The sequence below is a fragment of the Aythya marila genome (genome assembly GCF_965140915.1).
Source record: "Aythya marila genome assembly, chromosome: 3".
NCBI classification, from domain to species: Eukaryota; Metazoa; Chordata; class Aves; order Anseriformes; family Anatidae; genus Aythya; species Aythya marila.
Window position 1 is genome coordinate 40,292,447 of NC_139044.1, and position 16,302 is coordinate 40,308,748.

General features: G+C 41.8%; 1 protein-coding gene across 1 annotated transcript; it reads left to right on the plus strand.

Moving 5' to 3' along the window:
- Positions 1 to 3,487: 3,487 nt before the first annotated feature.
- Positions 3,488 to 13,334, plus strand: KCNG3 (potassium voltage-gated channel modifier subfamily G member 3; the record flags this gene model as incomplete). Its single annotated transcript, XM_082755672.1, has 2 exons — positions 3,488 to 4,110; positions 12,563 to 13,334. 2 exons carry the CDS (start codon positions 3,488 to 3,490, stop codon positions 13,206 to 13,208), a joined length of 1,269 nt encoding a protein of 422 aa, XP_082611798.1. The 3' UTR covers positions 13,209 to 13,334.
- Between the last annotated feature and the right edge of the window lie 2,968 nt (positions 13,335 to 16,302).

The window sequence follows — 16,302 nt, forward strand, 5'->3', positions numbered from 1 at the left end:
ATTAAGATAAATATTGCCAAATACATTGTTCCCTCCCATCCCATACTCCCCCCCCCCCCCCCAACAATTTTATATGTTAGGTACTGTGTGCTCCCTGACCACGAAAACCTTTTGTTCTGTGTCTGCAAGTATGTCATTCAGGCATCCTGCTCTGCAGCTGGAGCCCCTAGGTGCTGCAGTGCTAAAAACAAACACGGATCCTGACAGAGGACACTCCACCAAAAGCCAGTTTTGCCTGCACTCAAGTCAAAATCGCTCAGTAGCTACCTCAGCAGGAACTAGATCTGATCTGGAGTTATGAAAAAAGCTCGCCAACAAAATATGCCAGCTTGTTCACATAAAAGATAGAAGCAAATGACCTCTTTTTTTTTAAAAAATAAGCAATCACAGTGCTGCACTCGAAACACAGAACAATGGTCTCAGCACGAGGCCAGAAAGATTTGGAAACTGTAGAAAATATTTCAAGTTCATTAAATACCCTTAGGATGCAATAGCACAATACAAGCCATGAAAATAAATGTTGACATACAGAAAGCTATTTTTACATAATGACTATTAATTGTGAAGTTCCTCCTGGGCAGTAAATGATACAACTGTAACACCAGGAGAAGGGTAATTACTTTGATTCAACAACCCAGTGTGTATTTCCAGAGCATTTAACAACAACAACAACAAAGCCACACACACAAAAGACAACCCCCAAATACCTCAACAGCTGAACTCAGCTAACTGCTTGAAAGAGGTCTTTGCTATATGTCAGATTAGCAGCCAGCTCAGTCCCTCTAAAGTTTTGCTTGAAGCCTTGTACTTTACCATTTAACCTTGAGGCTGAATACTAATTTCTGTGCTGACCTATTTACATTGATTTATTGGCTCACTTTTATTATTATTATTATTAATTTGGTTCAATCTTTAAAAACAGGGCAACTGGAACTTTCGAACGCTTCCCCCCCTTCCCATGAATGGCCTTTAAAATACTTTTTCCTTCTTATATTGCTAAATGTTTCTCTTTACGGTCACACAAAGTTGTTTTAAGTGCTCTGTCTCTTTTGGGATCTCCATCCTATTTTTCAAATGTCTTGACACATAAAATTCAGCAACAAAAGAAAGTTATTATGCTCACTGAAATTTCCTGAAGAATAAGACAGCCGTAACAAGTCAGCTACTGAACTGACACTTGTAACTCCTGAGTAAGTCCTACGAAGCCATTGGAACTTCCACACATTTAGCAATAAAACTGCTATTTCATAATGACAGCAGCATGACCAGTCTGAAAAGGCCACAGATCAGAACACTTGCAAGAAAACTACAAATCCTGTCTAAAATCTGAATTTTTGCTCCTGGTAAATTACTGCTCCTGGCGTGAGAACACATTGCTTACAGCTATTGACACCAGCTAGCTAGAACAAATCTCCTCGATTGAAAGTCAGTAATTATAACTAAAATAAGTAAACTGCAACATGCTAGACTACAGAGGGGTAAAATCCAGCAACTGGCACGGCTGTTGTCAGGTTAGCTTTGCTTACTGCTGTTATTCCAAAGAAGGAAATCATTGTAGCCCATATTTAAAAGAAAGACTCAAATAGAAACGTGCATCAGACCAACCTATAATGCTTTATCCACTGGGTCACTTGCAAGATAAAGTCTGACTGCAGCATGCCTGGTACTTTACCTGCTCTGCCACACAGCTTCATGGCACAGGAAGCTTTGTCTGTCTCTAAAGATTTCCAGAAAGCACACTCCAACACACTTTCATGCAGCTCATCCATCCTCAGACCCAGTAGTTTGGACCGTCCCCTCTTCTGCCAACTTGCTACAAAGGATGAAGGGGGTTAAAACATGTGGAGCAGCAAGCATGACAAATTGCAAAGCCAGAAGCACCTGGGTAACTCATTATCACTGACAGCCCTAGTCAGGTTTTGCTACTTTTTCTATTTTTTTTTTTTTTTTAAATCAGATACTCCAGTAACTGTTTCTGGAAGAATGAAGGGCAGAAGCATATCCAAAGAGAGGTGAAGCGGTTTAGAAGAGTGTTTGTTGCTTATAAAAATAACTAGCAGGCAAGACACATGAAATAGCTGCAGCTGCTGGAAGCAAGAATCTTTCCAGCTATATGGGTGAAAAAAAAAAAAAAATAGCACCAGAATCAGAATGACTAAAAGGAGATAAAGATGCCCTTACTGGGGTGCAGCACACTGACGTGTATACTTTACTACATCCTGCAGCCGGAGTTTGGGTGGTTTTCCTTTCTTCTCAGTCAGCTAAGCGAGAACACCGACTGACTGTGACCTCTAGCGGCCGCTCGCCGCGCCGTGCGAGGGGCGCTGCCGAAGCCCTTTTGGAGGCACCGTGGGCATTTATCCCCACCTCTCTCCAAGTGTTTTATAGACAGAGGCCAAACGGCGATAAGATAATAGTGCTTAATCGCATTCTCCTTTAAAACAAGCGGCTCTACAGAATCACACGGCCATCCGCTTCTTGTAAGGCATCCTGCAAACCTCAGCTGGGGGAGTAACATGGCAGCAGCAGCAAAGGCTGCCAAGAGAAACCCCTGAATCTGGAGCAGGAAAGGGCGGGGGTGGCGGAGCACTGCCCTAACCTGGGTGTTCTGTTACAGGCGGAGCCCCTGGGCCGTAAAACCTCTGGGATCAGCGGGGAGAAGAGGCACTCACCTGCCCTCTGTCCTGGCAGCACGCCGGCACCTGGAGGCATCGCCCCGAGGGGAGAGCTCCGGGAGATGCTCCAGGTGGTGGCGAGCACGGAAAAAGGCTCAGCCCTGAGAGCCGGAGTGTTAGGGTACCAGAGAGGGAGAGAGGCGAGAGAGGTGGAAGTGAGGAGCTCCCTGTGCGTGCTGCAGACCCCTGAAATCCAAGCTCTGGAGGGCGGCCCGGGTGGCACCAGCTGGTGCCCGATGTGAGCCGCGGCGGGGCGTCGGGAAGCCGGCGGGGGGCCGGAGCGGGGCAGGGGGCGCCCGCTGCGCCTCGCGACTCTGCCCGCACGGCACGGGAGGAGGAGGAGGAGCGCCGCCTCCTCTTCTTCCTCCCCCTCTCCTCCTCCTCCTCCTCCTCCTCCAGATGTGCGCGGGTCCCCGGCCGGGGACAGCCCTTCGGGGGAGGCGGCAGCGCCGCTCCGCAGCCCCCTGCCCGGGTACCGCCGGCGGCCAACTTCGCCGGGGAGACCCGCGGGGGGGAGAGCCGCCTCCATCCCTCCCCGGTACCGGCGGCGCCTCTCCCGCCCCCCCCGGCTCTCCTCCCTCCCTCCATCCATCCCTCCATCCCTCCCTCCTTCCCTCCATCCCTCCCTCCTTCCCTCCCCGCCCGCCCCGTCGCCGAGCGGGAGCCGCCAGCGGTGCGAGCGGAGCCGGAGCCGGGGCAGCCGCTGCCGCCCCCCGCCTCTCCCGGCCCGGCCCCTGCCCCTGCCCCTCTTCCTCCTCCTCCTCCTCCTCCTCTTCCTCCTCCTCCTCCTCCTCCTCCGTCCCGCCCAAGCCATGAACTTTGGCCGCGGCCCCCCGGTGGTGTTGAACGTCGGGGGCACCCGGTACTCCTTCTCCCGGGAGGTGCTGAAGGATTTCCCGCTGCGGCGGGTGAGCCGCCTGCACGGCTGCCTGTCGGAGCAGGACGTGCTGGAGGTGTGCGACGACTACGACCGGGAGCGGAACGAGTATTTCTTCGACCGGCACTCGGAGGCTTTCGGCTTCATCATGCTCTACGTGCGGCACGGCCACCTGCGCTTCGTGCCGCACATGTGCGAGCTCTCCTTCTACAACGAGCTGCTCTACTGGGGGCTGGAGGGCTCCCACCTCGACTACTGCTGCCAACGCCGCCTCGACGACCGCCTGGCCGAGTCGCGGCCCTATTACTGCCCCGAGGAGCCGGCGGGGGACGCGGGCGGCGACCCCCGGGCCAAGGGGCGGCGGGCAGCGGGGGGCGAGGGCGGCAAGTGGCTGGAGAGGATGCGGAGGACTTTCGAGGAGCCCACGTCTTCCCTGGCCGCCCAGGTCCTGGCCACCGTCTCCATCCTCTTCGTCATCGTGTCCATGGTGGTGCTGTGCGCCAGCACCCTGCCCGAGTGGCGGGCGCCGGAGAACCGCAGCGTGGAGGAGCAGAGCAGGTACACAGCAGAGTCAGTGAGGGAGCCCTCAGGGTAGGAGGATCCTTTATTTTCCCGCTGTCCGCCCCCTCCCAGTGTGTCCCGTCCGCTGTGTCCCGCCGCTCGTCGCGATGCTCTCTGCAGGTGTCGGGGGGTCGGGGCCGCGCCGCTTCCCCGCCCGCACCCCCTGAACCCCGAAATCAGCCCGGGGACGGAGAATAGGGGGGCTCGGGGGAGCCGGAGCGGAACCGGAGCGGAGCCGGAGCGATCGGGACGCGGCTCCCACTCCTCCAAAGGCGCCGGCCCCTCTTGTCTCAGCACTGCTGTGCCCCTCTTTGGAGGCACGGGGGGCTCCTCACCCACCTAGGGAGGCTCACAAGGGGGAGAAAAAAAAATTAAAAAAAAGAAAACAAAGCCTGAAAGAAAGCAGCTCCCTTCTCTTTTACTTGGGGAAGAGCGCGCTGCGTGCGTTCACACAGGAGAACACCCTGTCTTAGGGAGCTGATCTGGGAACACCTCGCATGGGGCGGCAGCCGGACCCTATTCCTCTGCCGCTCGGCTCCTCTGTATAGAGGCACCGGAGATGATCAGCCTGAGCATTAAGCTCCTGCAGATGCATCGCACAGTGCCCCAGGATATGTACGTAGCAGATGTTTACATTTCCTTTTGACAAAACGTGTATAAAGACACTAACGTTGTGGAACAGCTGCAGCAACCAGGGCATGGGGGTATACGGCTCAGTCCTGGTGTTACACCAGTCAGACGGAGGCCTTTTTTTGTCATCTTTGTGACCTCAGCTCAGGGTTACATCGATGTGACTCTGCTGACTTCGGTACCATTGCTTTCCATCTTCCATTCTCTCGAGAACAGGATCAGGACCACTCCAGTAAGACTTCTCTCATAAATAAGATTCAGATATAGATAGTATAAAAGTAAACATTTCTCATGTTTTCCGCCTTCTTCTTTAGTTTAAAATATAGAGTATTCAACAAAAGTTTTCAGCTTCTACTCTGCTATGGGGGCCCTACAGTGAAATTGCAGCCTAGTCATTATGAAATTACCATCCTTTACTGTAGAGTTAATTGGAATGTGATATATTATATCTTAGTAGCCAAATTAATTCCTTGGAAAGTATTTTCATAGTTTCCATTAACTTAATGGAAAGTGCACCTGTATTTCTGTTTGTAGCTGAGCCAAAGCATTAATTGTATGAACAAAAAGAAAGCAGATACAGACTTAGAAGCTCTTGATTCCTGCCTACATGCAGTCAAAAGTTGCTCTTAGAGGTTCTTCCAGTTAAAAACCTTAATCTTTGTTGTTACCTCAAAGTGAAGAAGCTCTGGGTGATCTGTGTAAGGCAGCAAATTGCTTAGACACCCCCCTCCCCCCAAAAACATAGCTGAAAATATATGCAGTGGTATAAATGACTTTGGTGATATCTTTGATCGCATCTGTATGATGTGGAAGTTAACGATTTTTCACTTACTGGGAGTTGCAGATGAACAAGGCTGATGACATGTAATTTTTCTTTCGTAGTGCCTTCATCTTCAAGAACCTGTGTAGATATACACATGATTTTACTCCTCTGAGCGACTAAATTGTATACTGAGCTTTTGAAGGATAAGGTCTTACGTATTTGTGAAATAGTGTGTAGCCAAGCACTTGTCAGGGCACTGAAGGTTACTTTTAAAAAAGAAAGGACCTTGTCAATGACAGGGTGAGGTTTTTTTTAGGACCAGCTGCAGCAGTCTATGGAATTGCAATTAAAAAAAAAAAAGGGGGGTATAAATAAAAGTTGCCATTGAACAGTTTCTAACTGTTTTCTTCCAAAAATCTTGTTGCAGATGAGCACTAAATACAGGCTGGCTCATTTTGCATGTGTCTTCACCCATGTGCTATCACAGCAAATGTGAATTGATAGCAATTTAATGGTGAACACACTGAAGACAGATACAAACGTGTTCCTGTCTGTCCACAGCTTGTCACCTGCTGAGGTGGCCTTGTTCTCTTATGGGAGCCACTCCTTTCTTTATTGTGTATGCAGTGTCATGACTAAAATGCCTGCAATATCTTGAAAAAAGCAGTGAGCTACGATTAATTTTGAGCAATCTGGTTAAGTTACTACTTTTACTTGCCAAGTACACAAAGGATTTGTGTACTCTGGTGATGCCATCCATCCTAAGTGAGAGTGCTTGTAAACACCTGGCTGCTAGTTCTCAATCTATCTAAAAGTCTGAAGCCAAATCCTGGCTTTTGTTTATTAAATTTCATTAAAATAAAGTTCTATCTAACATAATACAATGGTATTTTTCTCAGGAGAAGTTGTGATATTACTGCTGTAAGCAAGTGGGTTTTGACATACAGCACTATAATTACTAGTACAAAGACTACATTATCCTAAAAACATATTTTGAAAACTTTTAAAAATGAAAAGTGAATGGGCTTCTCTAGAACTCCTTAGAATGCAGACTTTGGGTGTAACCAACTATTAGATCAGTGCTTAGAAGAGATGAGAATTACCTCTGGAAATTCAGCAACCCTAAAATCTCTCTGGTATTTTCAGTTTCTCATAGGCTTACCAATAAAAAAGCAACTGTCCTTTCCTCAATGTTATGTTACTTATGGTTTGGAAAGGTGCCACACGGGTAATTTCTGTGGCCGAGCTGCGGTAACCACCTCCAGAACCACTCAGGGCAGCTGTAGTGAAAACAGCTCTACTGGGGTGTCTCCACCTTATCTGGACATCATTTCTAGAGGCAAGGTGGTAACTAACTCCACATCATTTACAAAATCAGCCTCTTTAATGAGGTTTGCAATAAGGGTTACTACTGCTGCCAATTAATACCAGCTGTGTTTATTATTTCTGTTTGTTATTATTACAGAAACACCTCTTCACCAGAAGAATTGAGTCCACCCAGCTTTTCCCATATCTTTCACAGAAACCCATATGTTGTTATAACTTTTCATTATGACCATGCTGTCAAAAGGTGAACAGCGCATGGCTGTTTCTGATCCTTTGCCGTAATCCCCTTCAGAGGGCAACAGAAAACTCTAAGGCTTTTTAAGGAGAGGGATAAAGAATCTGACCTCTGAATTTCACAGGTCTCAGGGACACTGATAATATAATTCCCTGACTTGCAGAGGGATTGCCTTCCCCAGGTCCATGCTTAGGATGAGGAAGGAGTTATTGAAATTTTCTTGCACTTTATGATTTTGCTCTCTTCCCTGTCTTGGCACGTTTCACTTATCAGAGCTAAAGATTTGCATCAGATTTGCACAGTTTAGGAGCAGACAGCAGGGACACCTGTCTCCCCTTCTGTTGCTTCTGGCAATTTCAAGTCATCTTTGCTCTCCTCTGATCAATGCCAACAGATGCATACTGTGAGTCTCTGGTCAGGGACTCATCCATTAACTGATCGTAAGCATAATCTTTTGGGGAGAGTTTAAGCTTGTAATAGGAAGTCATTTGAAGCTGCTTGACTTAAAGCCAGTACAGTTCTATCTACACCTCTTAAAACTATTTTTCTAATACTAAATATGAATAGCTTGTTAGCACAAGAAGAGACTGTTACCCCCCCCCTTTTTTTTTTTTTTACTTACAGAATGATTAAATTTGTACTGAAATAATCCCTCAGTTGTAAAGCATGTATGATTGCCGTGCTGTTAAGCAAAAGCAAATAAACACAGCAACTTCTCCAAACAGCATTTCTCAACAGATGCCAGTAGGCTTTTTTCATCTCTGCAAAACATCAGCTTAAAAAGTTGCATTTGAATTTTAGAGCACAAAAAATCATTATTATTTCAGAACACCCAAATGTTCATGCCCAACACCCGTTCATAAAAATAAGACATTCTTTCTTGTGTAAGATCTAGCCTGAACGCCATATTTTTGCCTAAGTTCTAAAAGTAGGCTGAAAGTAATGCATGGAACTACAGACCCAATTTCAAAACACAGATGTGGATTCTTCTAACGAATTTAAGAGTTTAAAAAAATAGAGATAACACAAAGAAAAGACATTCATCACTTCCTGGCTACAGGGGAACCTCAACAACCTCACCAGGGCTAGGTGCTACTCCTGAGAGCAACATATATGGAAAAGACGCTGAGGACACCAGGGCTGGGATGTTCAACTCCAGGTGTTCACTGAGAGCTGTGGGGCATTGTCCCCTCTCTTTCCCAGGGTAGTGCTGGTCATTACATCCCCCCCAGGAGGCATGCACCGGCATTTAATGCATCGGGAGATATGATTGCTACCAAAAGAGGGACAGAAGGGAAAAACACCAGCAAGGTTTTTAATGCAGTGAAACTAGCTGTTCTGTTGCCCTTGCTCTGCAGTTTGTAGCGAGGCAGAAATCCTGTTGATTTCAAAAGGATTAAAAAAGACCTTTTGCTGAAATGGCTTGGATTCTTCCTGAGCACGAATTTGATCATTCTCTCTACTGCTTGGACATTTTTGAGGCTTAATGTACCTTACATGGAAATAGGCTTTAGCAACAATTTATCAAATCAGTGCTGACAGACCTTAATCCTGTCATATACTGTCTTTAACTGTATCATCTGTTTTCCTCGTGTGTCCTGTTGATATGTATGTTTTATTTACAAGTTTAATCAGTAATAGTGCCACTAATGAATATTTTGGGGAGATTTCAACTGACTCACCAGTGGATATTAAAAGTATACACATTAGCATGCTGGGCCAAAGTGTAATGCTAAGTTGAAATATTTGATGATGTTTCCAATGTGATTTTTTTTTTTTAGCATAATAAAATAGTCTTGTTAGTGCACGAAAAGAATTTTCAAGCAGTTTAACTCAGTGTACATAAAATAGCCTATTCTGAAAGGTTGTTATCAGATGGAACAGAAAATTAAACAGTAACTGAATTACAGTAGAAATGAGGCTCACAAAGGCTTTATTTTCAGTTAATGGACAACACACTCATTAAAGCAATCTTGAAAACCTGTTAAGTACCAAGAGGCTTACAACTTCAGGAGGAAAAAAAACACACACACTCATGTACTTAGGTCTGGGCCAATGGACAGTAAGTTTGAGCAGAAATAACCCATAACTTATTAAAAACTAGGACTTAATATTCTCCAATTATTCCGATTTTGGAAGGAAACACTTAAGGAAACACTTAATAGACTTGTTTTTAATTTCCCATCTCCTTCTTGAATACCAGCTATTTTAAAACTGAACAGATAAAAAACACAACAAACCAGAATAGGTACTACATTTTACCAAATAAAGCTCATGATTTAATTATATAGCTATAGATGCTTAAAGAGCATATTATTTCATGAACAGGCAGTCTGTCATGTGAATATGCAGCAAATATTTTAGGAATTGGTTACAGAAGATACAGTTACTTTAGTCTTCTAAGTGAATGCATTTTAGTTGGCTTTAAAAAAAAAAAAAACTTAATTTAGTATGAAGTTAAGGACTTAATTTTGGTTTTCTTATTAAATTTTATTTCTCCATTCACAAGGATATAACTTAGTTACAAAGATAAGTCACTGTAAGGGAGAGGGAGATTTAATCTGAAAGTAGAAATGTAGTATGTAGCACTCTAGCTTTCACAACAGGCCAGAGGTTCCTAGTTGTGCTCACCTAAGCACTTATGCGATACATCAGGACTGCTGAAACCCATCTACAAAAGCAAAAAAGAGTGACACAAGAGGAGGAACAACACGTTTCACTGGTGGCTAAGTAGGAGGGAAAGACCCTTCTTTATCTTCTTCCTAGCCAGGATGTCTGTAATTGCTGAGAACGATAGATAAAAAAAACAGAGACATTGAAGTGCAATATGTTGTCAAGTGGAAGCAATGCATCTCCACTATCTTGATCTTGCTTTGTCATTTTTACATCAAGTAATATTTCTTAGCTGTCGTGTAGTCTGTTCTACAATAAAAGACTCTCCAGTCCTCCCTATTGAAGTATAATTGATTTACAGTATCTCTTGTGCTAAGGACTGACAGAGTAAAACAACAGATTGATCACATTTCATCTAACATGGATTTTTACTTGCACAACTACTTCCCAAAGTTATACCAGACCTCTGAATCAATACTGATTCATAAATATGACTTCTAAGATACCACAACTATTAGGACCAAGCTTCCTCAAAGCTTGACTCAGAGATAACCTGCCTAATTTGTGATAAAATCAAGGAATTACACCTTCAATGTTATAGGGGCATCAGGAAATACCATTTGAAACAGCTTTAAATTGTAAAATTAAGAATTGCTTTTTCATGTAAATGTTCAACATCCTAGGCATAGGCATAACTACCAAACAAATCTTGTAAGATGGTAATGGAGTTTGTCAGAATTGTAGAATATTCCTGGCTGCAAATTTATTTCCAGAAGCATTTTTTTCTTTTAACAATTATGAGTTCTTAAATAGCCAACTTTAAGGACATCCAACTTTTATCAGTGTGTCCATTAAGGACACACTGATAATGTGTGATCTTGCTGTCTGGCTATTTTTACTAGAGAAACTCTTATATATTTCCTCGTCATGTATATTAAAATGGTTGAAGTGAATTTACCCATTAACATTTTTTCTTGATTTTTCAACATGAAGGAATGATAATCCATTCATACAAACACTTGCATATATTCAGTACAAGATTTGTTTAGGTGACATTATGACCTGAATTTTCTTTTACCAAACAAATTGGCATGACAGTTACCACGGCCATTATTAACAGAAACATGAACACCTTCAAAAGCTTAGTTTTTAAAGCAACATTTAATTCTTCAGAAGAAGCTATTTTTAAAATTCAGAGGTCTTTACAACAGAAGTTGCAAACATGATCAAGTATTTTATAAGCCCTTTATTAAGAAAGGCCTCTTGCTTACAGGACTTTCATTTTTATTCGTGAAACATGAATAACAAGGTCATAGCAAGGTCTGATTTTATGTAACTACTTCCCTGAGTAGTTAATTCATGTTCATTTAAATTTTCTGTGGCTGGAATTATGACTTAACTTACAACTTTATGTCGACTGACTATTACTGTTGCCTCTACTATTTCACATAAAACTAAAGTGAATGAATGAATAAAATGAAATTAATAAATAAAATTTTAGTGTATGACACTTTTATGAGAGTTGGTTTATAGAGTCTAGTAGTATAATTACAGGAGTTACAGAAGACTTTGTTCTTCTAGCAGGCCACTGTCTTAATAATAACAGATTTCAGAAATGGTAACAAAAAAAGAAAACGTGTTAGGGAAACAAAATTTTATGTTTCAAATGACAGATTATTACTTACAAATCACTACTGTTTCTGTAGACAGTACCTTGTTAGGATCCCTGCAGTAGAAAGAAAACTCTCTGGTTTCATCTAGCATTTTCAGTCTCCAATCTCATCTCACTTTCCTTTCAGAGCTGTTGGTAGAGATGGCACTGATAAACGGCTTTTTCTTTACACAAAATGTTGTTGAAAAAAGATAAGCAAACAAAGGAAATAGGGAAATATTAGCTCCCATTCCCTCCCACATTAAATAAGTGAGTGTAGTTTGAAGTCTTAAGGGTTATTTTGATACCCATTCCTACCTTTTAGTGGTTTGAGGCTGAGAATGCTCTCTCAAGTCTCATGTGCTGCACTGGGATTTTAAAACATTCAGAAATGTAATGAAATCACCCTCCAGGACAGCAATGCTTTCTTTAATCAGGGCTGCTATTTGTATTTGGCAAGAAGATGATCTCGCCTATTGCTTTGCTTACCTTGACATTTCACTGTGACACAGTTTACGGGGAGTTACATTTAAAAGAAAAACTTTCATAATGCCAAGCCTAGCAGTAAATGGAAGGACACAAGCTTATTACTTTGGTACTATGTGTACCCAACTGTGAAGAATAAAATATCACCTGTATTTAGTGTTGATATTATAAAGTTTTGAATACAGTTCTTGGTTAGGCTCTGTTTAGGATGCAAATAAGACTGGTTTCGGCTGGTTCTTGAACAGCCAATTTGCATGAATTATCTGATGCAAAAGCTGATTTCCTCCTACTCCATCTTCACTTCCATTTCAGTTTAGCAGTCTGGTTCAACACATTGCCAGTTCACTGATCCACAGTCATTGGCATTTGTAAGTGGATCAGTTCTTACAGATTTTAAACAAAAACAAACAAAGTATTCTAGATTATGTTATGCACTGGCACTCCATCATTTCCTGCAGGGTTCCAGATTTTGTAGGCATATGCGTCCAGTATTAGGACTAGAATCTGTAATTCATAGAAAGTGATCAGTGATGGGGTTCTTACCACAGATCAGTTTAAACTCTGCACTAGATCCTAAGGTTAGTTGCTGAAATTTGGTGTTACATTTTCAGAATAAGAATAGTGTGGCTTTTTGTTTGTTGCTTGTGAAGGTCTGAAAGTCAATTTGGTAATGTCCATGAAAAAACAAACCGGCACTAAAGCCTTTCCTCAGAACATAAATACTGTATTTTGTTTCTTTTGACAGGATAATTGAAGCTATCTGCATAGGCTGGTTCACTGCAGAGTGCATTGTGAGGTTCATCGTTTCAAAAAACAAGTGTGAGTTTGTCAGAAGACCTCTCAACATCATTGATTTACTGGCAATTACTCCTTACTACATCTCTGTTCTAATGACAGTTTTTACAGGGGAAAACTCACAGCTTCAGAGGGCTGGAGTCACCTTGAGGGTCTTAAGAATGATGAGGATTTTTTGGGTGATTAAACTGGCTCGTCATTTCATTGGCCTTCAAACACTTGGTCTGACTCTGAAGCGTTGTTACAGAGAGATGGTGATGCTCCTTGTCTTTATCTGTGTTGCTATGGCAATTTTCAGTGCACTTTCCCAGCTTCTTGAAAATGGGCTGGACTTGGGAACAAAGAATAAGGATTATGCCAGCATCCCTGCTGCTTGTTGGTGGGTGATCATCTCTATGACCACGGTTGGTTATGGTGACATGTGTCCCATCACTGTACCAGGAAGGATTCTCGGAGGAATTTGCGTGGTTAGTGGCATCGTTTTACTAGCCTTGCCAATCACCTTCATTTATCATAGCTTCGTGCAGTGTTACCATGAGCTCAAGTTCCGGTCTGCTCGGTACAGTAGAAGCCTCTCAGCTGAATTCTTAAATTGACCAAACTTGAGTTCTGTTGTAGTTACTTGCTAAGCTTTGTCTTAGGAGAAGGTGGTGGAAAGTCTCTTCACGTGTCCTCCTTGACTGGATGGTCCTATGGAACAACATTCTCGCCAGCCTGGAGAAAGCCCGTCACCATTCAGACAGGAAGGATGACCACCTGCCTTGGGCACCTTGCAAGGAGAGGGAGTGATGTTTCAAATTTGAGAGAACAACACAAGAGGATTCAGAAGTCCTCCACCAGACCAGTTTGGTCTTCAGTTTGCCTTTCCACGCAAAAGCAGAACAAAAAATGTGCTTAACGTTGAGTTTCGTCATTCCCATAATTACATCCTATATAATTCAAAGCAATGTGTAGCAGAAGTTTTTCAAAGATTAAAAATCTAAATGCTCTATAGAGGCATCATACTCTCTTGCCTGAAGTATCTCTACTTCTAACCCAGATAACCAAACTAAATACTTGAAGGAGAATTGCTGCTACTTTTGAGCTTCACAACACAGTACAGCTGGTTCTGTGACTTAGAAAAGATGAAGAATATAGGTCAGTAGGGAAAAAAAGCTTGAGGTCTGATTCTGATCTTTGATGAAGCACACAGATTTTCCATTAAAAAACAGTGGAGTCAGTGTCTTTGCTCTGAATTTATAGTGGAATAACTAAAAAGAGTACATATACCTTTGAACGTTGTAGCAAGGACTTCCTTAACCACAATTACTTTATTCTCTGCAACCAAATGTTTAATAGAAGTGTGGTACTTTATAAAGGTCAGCATAAAAATTCAGGCATTGATAAATATATTTGCTGGTAGTTTAGTGGGGGAGCTATCCAAATTTTACATACACTCAGTTCAACTCCATCCACCTGAAGTTACATATTCACAAACATATTTTTTCCCATTTAAACGAACATATATATATCGTAGTGAAAGTCCTTTAAGACCAATTATAAGATTCCAACACTTGAAACAGTCCAGAGAAAGCACTGGAAAACAAGAGTAGCTGCTCCCTGTCAGATGAGACTTGTCATCATCTTGAAATTCAGCAATCCTTACAGAAGGGTACATTTTACTTTCATAGAAGTTTTAAAAACAACTGTAAAAAGCCCAAAAGAGATCAAAGAAAGTAAAATATAGAAGTGTAAGTTGCGCTTGGCAAAAGGGTATATTCTCCAATGTAACTAGAAAATTAAAATGAATCAAGTTAGGTTCTGAAATATTGTTCACTACATTTCTTGTGTAGTACTGCTAAATAGCCTTGTTCAGTATAATTCTGAAAAGCTGCTATATAGAACTGTGCAGTTGGATACTAAAACATATTTAGGTATAGCTTTACAAATTTGGGTACCAATAAACATCATTATTAACCTGGAAGTTCAGAGTCATCGGCATAGTTGAATTTGATGTGCTTGCCTGAAAATAATGCGTTTACTATTACTGTGCTGTAAAAGCATCTTTTATATATGTATTTGTTAACAGCTCTAGAAATAAAATGAGTACCACCTAGAAAACACATCTCTGGAACTGCTCACTCAAATAGAAATGCCACGTTGGTCAATGACCAGTATGTTGAAGGCTCTACCATGAAAAGAGCACTCAAGACTTGAAAAACTCATTTAGCATTTTAAGTGGTCTTAGTCTTAAGTAGTCTTAAGGAATTACATTGCAAATACAGTTTTTCTGAAGACCTGGAAAGAACTTTAGTAGCCTCCTCACAGACAAGCTTGACAATTCCTTCAGTAGTTTTTAAAGAACACATTATTAAGTAATGTTACAGACATACCTCTGTTTCTTGCCACTGATGTTCTGGCGTTCAGCTCTAAACTTCCCTATACTGCTATATTTATGCCTTTTGTATTGAAATTATGTAGTTCAGGAATGTTCTCTTGCGTCCACAGAGAGATAAATATCAGCAAAAAGTTCTGTCTTAGGTGAGATTCACAGCTGATGTTAGCTAGGTAAGTAGCGACTTCAGAGGCACTTAGATGTTTTACACCAGCAGAGATGCTGGCTCTGTATTCCTGCATGTGTACCTATATATATCCTGCATATATTATACATTATTGTCAGGTGAAATGTTTTCTCCTCCTTACAAAAAAATTCCTTCTTGATAAAATTGAAATTTCAGACTTCAATCCAAACAGAGCTGATTGAGGAAAATGACATTTTCATCTTCTAATGACAAGTTTATTTTGACAGTATCAGAAAAACCCCCTTTTCAAGGAGAAAACCTTTATTTTTTTTATACTTTTCTCCGTTTTTTTCCATTAAAAATGAAAAAAACCCACGTAATAACTTTGCCCTACAGATTTTCATATGCTGTTTTCCAAGCATTAATGCTTGGGAAAAAATACCAATAAAACTCCTTAAAATTTACTTTGTCTTTTGTCCTTGTATTTAACCAAACCAATGGTCTGGGGTAGAACCCTCTTTCCACAAAACACCCCATCCCCAGGATGATAATAGTTTGAAATCAGCACACAACATGAATGTACTTTGAAGTACGTTGCAATCTTGATTTCAAGACAAAATAAAATGCACTGTAGCACTACGTGTAAATTTAACTTTTTGTACAAAGGAAAGAATACAAACTAATGCACATAATAACTTCTGAATACCAATTTGAATCATGAATCGTTTTGTATAAGCAATTAAGGATGGGAAGTTTTCAAAGATGAACAGATCCAGGCTATATCTGGTACACAAACAAAATGATCCTTTATGATTGTTCTCCAGCTAAAGAATCCTTCCCCAGTGTAAAAAGATTATCTACTGAAAATAATTGTGTAACAGAAAAAGTCTGTGGAAATTATATACTTTTTTAAAGCAGTATATGTTCATTTTTTGTATGGCAAAATGTGGACAGAATAACCTTGATGTATTTTTGAGTTATAATAAAATATTATTTTGAAACTGCTCTCTTTATAAGCCCACTAACGAGAGATACTTTTTTTTTTTAATTATTATTATTTTTTGCTGTTGTATTATGGTTATCAGTGTGTAGCCTTTAGTTTCCTTAGAAACCGAGTTGAAGTAATGTGATCTCAATGGTAACTTTAAAACAGAATTTTATAGTAAGTAAATAGGGTACGTTACATTTT